Genomic DNA, 9824 nt, shown 5'->3' on the forward strand with positions numbered 1-9824 from the left:
GCTCCCACCCAATCAGCTCAAACCCCACTGGCAGTTAAAAGGAAGAAACAGCTGCGATCGCACACTACTCCCAGAAGCACGAAGCTGAAGACACCAGCCTGAAGATGACGAATGTGACTTCGTCGAAACGTCGCCAAGACACTTCCAATTTTACGTGGGAGAAAACCCGAATATCCAAAGACCTACATACAAACACCCGTGAAAACCTCAGAAATAAACAGCTTTATCTTTCTCCTCTTCTTGTTAGTCAACACCCATTGCCACGCTGATCATATCTCCGGCACGGGACTTCTGAAGCAGCTTCTCCCAGGCTGTCGTAGTGTCATCTCCAAGGACAGTGGAGCCATCGCTGATCTCCTGATCCAGGAAGGCTATCACCTCAAATTTGGAGATTTTGTAAGTCTGTGAACAGATTCCCGGAGAATAAAATAGCACAAAGAGGAAGGGGATGCCCATCACAGTTATAAAGTTGTGACAATCGTAAAAACAGGCTGGTCGTGTGGATCAACCCAATTTTACAAAACCAGTACTATCGTGGGTTGTTAAGCGAACGCCCCCATTGTAAATTGGACCGGTCTTTTATTCATATTTGTTCCCCTTTTTCTGAATTTGGTCCAGTTTTTCTGAACCCTTCATCATAAATTGTGGACACAATATGTGAGAGGGGGCCTGCCCAGCACAGAATAGAGTGAAGCTGCTAGTTCCTCTCATTTAGAAATAATATATTTATCACTTCCTGGGCTCCACCCTGCCTCCTAGTTTATTTTCCAACAGTTCATCAACAGGCTTGCTTAATTCTCTCGTACTTCTGCAAAGCTCCTCTTGGACAGATTTACTTCCTAGAAGCTACCTTTGGGCTCCAGTCCTGTGGAAGTTTATCTTTCGAGTTCATTTTAGATGATTTCAGATAGCCCAAAGTCATAAGTTTGGTTCAGAGCTCTTGTTTGACCACATGCTCAGTTTTGGGCAAAACTGAAATTCTTCTCCGTGCCACAAGAGGAAATGTAGCTTTGCTTGCCCTTTAATGAGAACTAAATGGCCACGACTGTTAAAGTATGATTTGCATAAAGTCCTCAACTTACGACTGGTCACGTTAGTGACTGTTTGAAGTTATGATGGACCCTGAAAAAGGTACTTGCGATGAAAAAGGTATTTATAATTATGGGCTGAATTATGGTGCTAATTTGAGGACTCTCTGTAAACAACCTTCTTTTATGGTTTGATAGCCTGGGCTTCGATAGAGAATGTTGTTAAGGTGATACATATCCAAAGTGTGTTGGGATTATGTCAGGGGTAAGCAACCTTGGCTCTTTTATGACTTGTGGACTTCAATTCCCAGAATTCCTCAGCCAGCATGGGGGAACTATGGCCTCTTCATGACTTGTGGACTTCAACTCCCAGAATTCCTGAGCCAGCATGAGGAAAACTTTGGCCCCTTCATGACTTGCAGACTTCAACTCCCAGAATTCCTGAGCCAGCATGGGGGAAACTTTGGCCCCTTCGTGACTTGTGGACTTCAACTCCCAGAATTCCTCAGCCAGCATGGGGGAACTATGGCCCCCTCATGACTCGTGGACTTCAACTCCCAGAATTCCTGAACCAGCATGGGGGAAACTTTGGCCCCTTCATGATTTGTGGACTTCAACTCCCAGAATTCCTCAGCCAACACGGCTAGCTCAGGAATTCTGGGAGTTGAAGTCCACGAGTCATAAAAGAGCCAAGGTTGCCTACCCCTGGACTATGTTGTCTAGCATTTCCAAAGAACCTTGCTGCTTTGAATTCTGGGAGTTGTAGTTCTATTACTTTAGGGAGGGAACAAGAACAGAATGCTAATATAAAAGGTGAGACAGGCTCTAGGAATGTTAGTAACATGCTACTGTGATTTCAGGCATTGGAGGTGCGTGCCACCCCTGGCCACACGGACGGCTGCCTGACCTACGTGCTGAACGACAAGACAATGGCTTTTACAGGAGATGCCTTGCTGATCCGGGGATGCGGGAGGACAGACTTTCAGCAAGGTATGGAAGACTTAGGGGGTCTGGCTATGAACCCCATTGCAGCTGTGCACCTTGGGAGAGAGTGGAGATTTTTATAGTAGGACCAAAACTATAAACTATATTTCTGGTTGGAATCTCCAAGAATAGTTCAGAATTTTGCCCCTGGACTTTACTTCCCTTGTTCTGCACAACGTGTAAACATTGTAGACCCTCCTGAAGGGTGAGCAAAGTCCACTCTGTTTTAGAAACGGTTGTTTTTTCCACTTGAAGAGGAACATTTTTGCCTTTGATGAAGTTTGGAACTGGATTTATGCGTACCTGTTTGATGCATGCTCTTTTCCCCAAGTGACCCAAAACTCTAGTTGCTCTAGAGCAGGGGTCTTCAAACTTGGCCCTTTTATGACTTGTGGACTTCAACTCCCAGAATTCCTGAGCCAGCATGGGGAAACTATGGCCCTTTTATGACTTGTGGACTTCAACTCCCAGAATTCCTCAGCCAGCATGGGGAAACTTTGGCCCCTTCATGACTTGTGGACTTCAACTCCCAGAATTCCTCAGCCAGCATGGGGGAAACTTTGGCCCCTTCACATGTGCCTGGCTGAGGAATTCTGGGAGTTGAAGTCCACAAGTCATAAAAGGGCCAAGTTTGAAGACCCCTGCTCTAGAGAGTTTGACTGCGTGAAGGAGACTTACGCATAGGTTACAAGAGATGGTTTGCGCCCTAATGTTTGGCAGGATAGGAGTTGGGGATATACCCCCCCCCCCAGGGCATCCTGCTCCAAGCTCTATATTAGAAAAAAGAATCTGCTTGATGGTTATAGCTCTATTCTCTTCTCCAGGTTCTGCCGAAACTCTCTACAACTCAGTCCACAAGAAAATCTTCACGCTTCCAGGTGACTGCCTGATCTATCCTGCCCACGACTATACAGGTGAGTTGCTGAGCACTCTTTACTCATTATTCCATTCTTTTTTTTCCCCTTTAAGTTTAGTTTGCATTAGATTTTATTATTGCAAGCAATATTCTTAATTAGACATGGATATACCCACTGCGTTACGGCATGGGGCTTCATGAACTAAAACCTTAAAATTAGTGCATATTATATGGGCAATAACGTCCAATCTCTTCCCTTTTCCTCCGTTCCAGGCCAAACAGTGTCAACGGTGGAGGAAGAACGGACTCTGAATCCTCGTCTGATCTTGTCCAAGGAGGGTTTTGTTGAGCTTATGAACAATCTGAACCTACCCAAACCCAAACAGATTGGTGAGGCTGGCTTCTGTTCAGAGAGAGGAGCAGAAGAAGGGGGGTGGGGGTCCCTTTTGGGCTACAATCTGCTTTATGTTATGGCTGTTCTGGAAGAACCTCTAGCTTTGCTGGCTGAGGAATTCTGGGAGTTGTGAAGTCCGCAAGTCTTAAAGTTGGCAAGGTTGGAGACCCCTGCTCTAGAGCAGGGCTTTTCAACCTTTTCACCCATTGTACCACTTTTAGGATATGGCAATATCCGAGTACCACCAGTCGCCTAGCAAGGTGTCAAAAACTTGATGACTAAAAAAAAAAAAGGGGGGGGGAGTGATAAAGTACAGGTAGTCCTCGACTTACAACAGTTCGCTTAGTGACTATTCAAAGTTACAGTGGCACTGAAAAAAGTGTCCCCCAAGCCACAGCCGAGCAAGACACCTGCCTGCCCACCTGGCCGCGCTCTTCCTCCTGTCCGAGGTTTTCATTGTTGTGAGCATTTCTGTTGGGGATTGGCAGCGGGGGTGGGGTGGGGGGTGTTTGGTTTTTATTCCCCCCGTCTGCTGGGTGGTTGCAGCAGGTTTTGGTCACTTCACATGACCCTGGGACACTGTGACCCTCATAAATATGAATCAGTTGCCAAGCATCTGAATGTAAATCACAAGACCCTGGAGATGCTGCAACGTTCCAGCTGATCGGCGCTTCTTCTGGGCTCAGCGGGAGCGCCAGGATCAGCGCCAAGCTCCAGCTGGAGCTGATCCTGGCGCTTCCACTGAGCCCTGACAGCCCTGCAGCTCCAGCCGTCTCTCGCTCAGGCTTGTGCGGTGCTGCCACCGGTTCAGCTCATTCCCCGCTACCACTTTTCTAGGATGTTTGCGTACCACCTGCCAGGTGCCAATGTACCACAGGTGGTACCCATACCACTGGTTGAAAAGCCCTGATCTAATGCTTCCATTCTCTCCTCTTTGGCAGATGTTGCAGTTCCTGCGAACCTCAAATGCGGAATCCAGGATGTACCTATTTAAGGCACGTCTCTTTTCTCAAGATCAACCACATTCAGGGCCTCTAGGAAGTTCCCACTGTCGCTTCTGCACTCTTACGCGAGACACAATGAAGCCGGTAACAGCCAAATGCAACTGATTGCTTCCAATGCTTGAACTGATTCCAAAACGAAGACGGACCTGCCTTAGAGCTCTGGTTTCTTGCTTTAATTTAGTTTTATCTTCATTAGCAAATAGAGCGACTGGCACTCCTGGCCTCACCTTAGATCCGGCCTGCGTGGCTTTCAAGGCTGTGCTGCATTAAGACTTGAGGCTCTCTTTCCTTCGTCACCTGGCGGGACTCTTGGGCTGTGAATGACACAGAAGCGAGCTGGGTTTCTGTGTCAAACAAAATAAAACACTTGTTTCTTAACTTTCTGGAATCCAACACTGGGGCAGTGAGGCTGTGGGGAGGGACCGTAATGGTTAAGCTTGGATTAGACTTCAAAGTGTCCCTGCACGTCAGGGAACATACGTGTCCCTAACACTGATGGTGCTACCTAGCTTGGTAATGAAACGTCTGCAAGAAAACAACCGAGATCAGAGAGCACCAAAGATTAACCAGTGGAACAACCTGCCTCCAGAAGCGGTGAATGCTCCAACACTGGAATTTTTTAAGAAGAGGCTGGACGGCCATTTGTCTGAAATGGTATAGAGTTTCCTGCCTGAGCAGGGGGTTGGACTAGATCAGGGGTAGGCAACCTTGGCTCTTTTATGACTCATGGACTTCAACTCCCAGAATTCTTGAGCCAGCATGGGGGAACTTTGGCCCCTTCCTGACTTCTGGACTTCAACTCCCAGAATTCCTGAGCCAGCATGGCTCAGCTTGGAAACCTCTCCCTTTCCCCTCTGCATGGCTGGTTCAGAAATTCTGGGAGTTGAAGTCCATGAGTCATAAAAGAGCCAAGCTTGCCTATCCCTGGACTAGATGACCTCCAAGGTCCCTTCCAACTTAGAATTATTATTATTATTATTACTATTATTATTATTGTTGTTGTTGTTGTTGATCTGGATCATCGCACAGTCAGCCAGATGTTCAGACTGGATTTGGCATTTTGTCTACCTATCAGGTCCTTATCAAGGACCTGGGATAGGCAGATGTGGATGTTTGATGGTATCACAGATCTCGTCACAGGATGGAAGCAGTTCCTAGTAAGGCTGCCTTTTGCAATTGACTAATGGCGAATTTGTCAATGCCAATGAAGGTGTTCAAGTGGTGCTCCAGTTGTTTTGGGATTGCACCCAAGTCGCCAATTACTATTGGTCCTACCCTTGCTTGCCTTTGCCCCAGTCTTTCTATTTCTATTTGTAGGTCTTTGTATTTTGTTATCTTCTCCAGTTCTTTCTCGTTTATTCTGCTGTCTCCAGGCACTGCCACATCCACTCTCCAGACTTTTTTGTCTTTCTTATCGACAATTGTTAAGTCCAGGGTGTTATGTTGCAGGTGCTTATTATTATTATTATTAATAATCATCATCATCATCATCATCATCATCATCTCTCATTTCAACCTTGAGCTACAAATGCAACTAGTCTTCGACTTCACAATGGTTTGTTTAGTGACCATTCAAAACTACAGTGGCACTGAAAAATGTAACTTCTGACCATTTTTCATAGTTATGACCTTGGCAGCATCCCCACGATCATGTGATCGGAATTCAGACACTTGGCCACTGGTTCATATTGACAACCTTTGCTGGGTCCCAGGATCACGCGATCCCCTTTTGTGACCTCCTGACGAGCAAAGTCAATGGGGGAAGCCGGATTCCCAGATTACTAACTTATCCACTGCAGTGTTTCACTTAACAACCGTGGTGAGAAAAGTCATAAAACAGGGCAAAGCTCACTCAACAAACGTCTCGCTTAACAACAGAAATTCGGGGCTGAATTGTTGTAAGTGGAGGATTACCTGTATTCTCCTTCATTGGAGAATATGTATGTGTCCGTTGTTCAGAGAAAGAGGCATTTACAGTATACTTCTGCAAATATCCACCTCCTGGCTAGGGGGCGCTCAAGTGACAAAGCACAGAAAACTTCCCAGCAGGAAGTAGCGTGTCTCCACACAGTGCGTGGTTGAGACGGGCAGGTCTGCAACTACCTTGCATCACACACTTATCCATCAACCCCTTTGCAGTGTCAACGCCCTCACACGGTTGCAGCCAAGTCCAAATCAAGCTTTAGTGAATGGAACAGAATTTAATGATTAAATAAAGTTTGAGAAGGAGGTCACAATTCGGAGGCAGATCAAGGGGTCACTGGCACGTTTCCTATTTTTAATTTACCCTCCCGATCCTGAATTTGTTTCCTTCGCAAAGACTTCTAAGTAATGTACACTCCCACCCAATTCAAATTCAAAACTGGGAGAGGTGTGTCATAACAGAACAGTCACTAAGCAAACGGTTGGGTGTGCAGAGGGGCAGTTTTTCTCTGTTGGGGAGGGTCGCAGAACAATGGCTGGAATTGGGTATGTCTAGTGACATACCCAAAAGTGCGTATAGCCAAGGCCATGGTTTTCCCAGTTGCAATGTATGGCTGTGAAAGCTGGACCATAAGAAAGGCTGAGCACCAAAGGACTGAGACTCCTGCAAGTCCCCTGGACTGCAAGGCGATCAAACCGGTCAGTCCTGGAGGAGATCAACCCCGATTGCTCTTTAGAAGGCCAGATCCTGAAATTGAAACTCAAATACTTTGGCCACCTAATGAGAAGGAAGGACTCACTGGAGAAGAGCCTGATGCTGGGAAAGATTGAGGGCAATAGAAGAAGGGGACGACAGAGAAGGAGGTGGCTGGATGGAGTCACTGAGGCAGTAGGCGTGAGCTTAAATGGACTCCAGAAGATGGTAGAGGACAGGAAGGCCTGGAGGAACGTTGTCCATGGGGTCGTGACGGGTTGGACACGACTTCACAACTAACAACAACAAGTGACATGATAGCAGTATTTGAGGGGCTGCCACAAAGAAGAGGAGGTCAAATTATTCTCCAAAGCACCAGAGGGCAGGACAAGAAACAATGGTTGGAAACTGATCAAAGAGAGAAGCAACCTGGAATTAAGGAGAAACTTCCTAACAGCGAGGACCATTAACCAGTGGAACAACTTGCCTCCAGAAGTTGTGAATGCTTCAACACTTGAAGTTTTTAAGAAAGCACTGGACAGCCACCTATCTGAAAGGGTATAGGATCTCCTGCTTTGAGCAGGAGGTTGAACTAGAAGACCTCCAAGGTCCCTTCCAGCCTGTAGCTGGGTTTGCTAAGCCTGTTATGGTTTCATGCAATTGTGAACACGAGATATTCTTTTGTTAGTGCAAGTTGTGTGAATCACAAAGAATGGCCATAGTGGTGCCTGCTGGAAGAGCTGTAGTTTCACACTTTAACCTCCAGATGGCAGGATTTGCACACTAGAAATTCAATCAGCAGTAACTAAGCTGTTGAGTGAACTTCAACAAAGCTTCCTTCTCTTTGATGGCTGAGGATGATGGAACATCAACTGGAGAAAGAAAGCCGAAAGAAGACCAAGCTCCATGTTGCAGGAGAAATCCAAGATGATCCAGACATGACAAAGTTCCAGGAACCTCAACAACTTGAGAGTTATAGTTCAGCCATATCTATATCCATTCCATGCGAGTGAACCAGCCAAGGCTATGTATATCTTTGCTGGAATTGGAAGCAACCTAATCCATCTTCTCCCCTTCCTCTTTATTTTTTTTTTTTAAATTAATTGGTTAATTGTTCTAACTGTCAGAAAGTTTCTCCTTAGTTCTAGGTTGCTTCTCTCCTTGATTAGTTTCCATCCATTGCTTCTTGTCCTGCCTTCAGGCGCTTTGGAGAATAGCTTGACTCCCTCTTCTTTGTGGCAGCCCCTGAGATATTGGAAGACTGCTATCCTGTCCCCCCTCGTCCTTCTCTTCATTAAACTAGACATACCCAATTCCAGCAACCGTTCCTTATATGCTTTAGCCTCCAGTCCCCTAATCGTCTTTGTTGCTCTTCTCTGTACTCTTTCTAGAGTCTCAACATCTTTTTTACATCGCGGTGACCCAAACTGGATGCAGTATTCCACGTCTGGCCTTACTAAGGCATTGTAAAGTGGTATTAATACTTCACGTGATCTTGATTCTATCACTCTGTTAATGCAGCCTAGCACTGTGTTGGCCTTTTTGGCAGCTGCATCACACTGCTGGCTCATATTTAGGTGATTGTCCACTAGGACTCCGAGGTCCCTCTCACCTTTATAAAACCTGTTCTGTGTCTGGACTCGAAAGAATCCTTGTTTTTCTCAAAGACTTGGACTTTCCTCCCAATTTTTTTAGAGCCTCGCCGGGCCAAAGTTTGTGTTGCCAACAGTTTTACACTTTGTCCCTTGATTGTGTCACCGGCCTGACTGTCGTTCGGGGCCCTGTTTATGGGAAACACATCCTTGTTCTCCTTCTGTGAGGTCTGGCTGCTGTTTTTCGTCTAAGGATGCAAGAACAGCAATACGATGTTCTACACCAGGAGTCTTCAAACTTGGCCCTTTTATGACTTGTGGACTTCAACTCCCAGAATTCCTCAGCTGGGCACACGTGCCTGGCTGAGGAATTCTGGGAGTTGAAGTCCACAAATCATAAAAGGGCCAAGTTTGAAGACCCCTCTTCTACACTGTCACTTCTTGGAGGTAGGGATCCAGTCAGTCTTGGCTGATAGTTGGGAAAGGACTTCAGAAGCTCATTTGGTGGACATACAGGTAGTCCTTGACTTACAACAGTTCACTTAGTGTCCGTTCACAGTTACGTCCTGAAAAATGGGACTTATGACTATTTTTCACACTAAGGGCCATTGTAGCATTCCTCCACCATCACGTGATCAAAATTTGGATGCTCGGCAACGGAAAACGGGCTCCAATATTTTTAGAGGTAGAAGGGGGTGAAACAAACTGTACCCCATCCTGTCCCATCCCTTGTTCCCAGCGAAGACCGAAGTTTCCCAAGGGAAGTGAAAGCAGACAGGTAAACACAGGAGAATCGGACAGGATCCGACATGTTTTTGATTTGGCAGCCAGGCACATGGGAGAGAAAATGTATTTTTCCCACAGGCCAGACAGTGAGATTGTGCTGTGTTTGTGCAATTGGCCAAGGGTGGTCTCTCCGTGCCAAAGCCGGGGCGATGCTTTCCCACAGCTTATTCTTATCAGTGGCCTGGAGGTTCCACCGGTGATCACTCTGTAGAAGCCAAGTGGAGGGCAGAAGATGTGATCCACATCATCCATGGGAGATTGTCCCATTTGAAATGGGGGGAAAGCTCTTCATTCCAGCCCACTTGCGCTATTCCCAGCCCTGCTTTGAAGCTGACAACTTTCTAAAGAGGAGAGACACCCCAAAAAGAAGGGGCTACATGCCCGTAACAACCTCAAACTGGAATGTTATGTACAACAAAGAGGAATATCAAGAGAAGAGAATATTCGTAGCTCAGGATTGAATTGTGGGGTCCTTGGTGCTCTCTTAAGTTTGGCTGTTTTCTTGCAGATGTTTCATTACCCAACTAAGTAACATCATCAGGGCATTGATGATATGACCTAGT

General features: G+C 46.3%; 1 protein-coding gene across 1 annotated transcript in view; it reads left to right on the forward strand.

The window, feature by feature from the left end:
• Window positions 1–4625, forward strand: part of ETHE1 (ETHE1 persulfide dioxygenase) — a 14064-nt gene extending 9439 nt beyond the window's left edge. Inside the window, exons 3-7 of the mRNA XM_015822376.1 lie at window positions 248–396; window positions 1889–2018; window positions 2837–2926; window positions 3142–3258; window positions 4204–4625. Of these exons, the coding sequence (XP_015677862.1) occupies window positions 248–396; window positions 1889–2018; window positions 2837–2926; window positions 3142–3258; window positions 4204–4256 (539 nt within the window). The 3' untranslated portion in view covers window positions 4257–4625. The remainder of the gene's footprint in view (window positions 1–247; window positions 397–1888; window positions 2019–2836; window positions 2927–3141; window positions 3259–4203) is intronic.
• The last annotated feature ends 5199 nt before the right edge of the window (window positions 4626–9824 follow it).

Source organism: Protobothrops mucrosquamatus, unplaced genomic scaffold (genome assembly GCF_001527695.2).
Source record: "Protobothrops mucrosquamatus isolate PMUCROS unplaced genomic scaffold, P.Mucros_1.0 scaffold1541, whole genome shotgun sequence".
Classification (NCBI taxonomy): Eukaryota; Metazoa; Chordata; class Lepidosauria; order Squamata; family Viperidae; genus Protobothrops; species Protobothrops mucrosquamatus.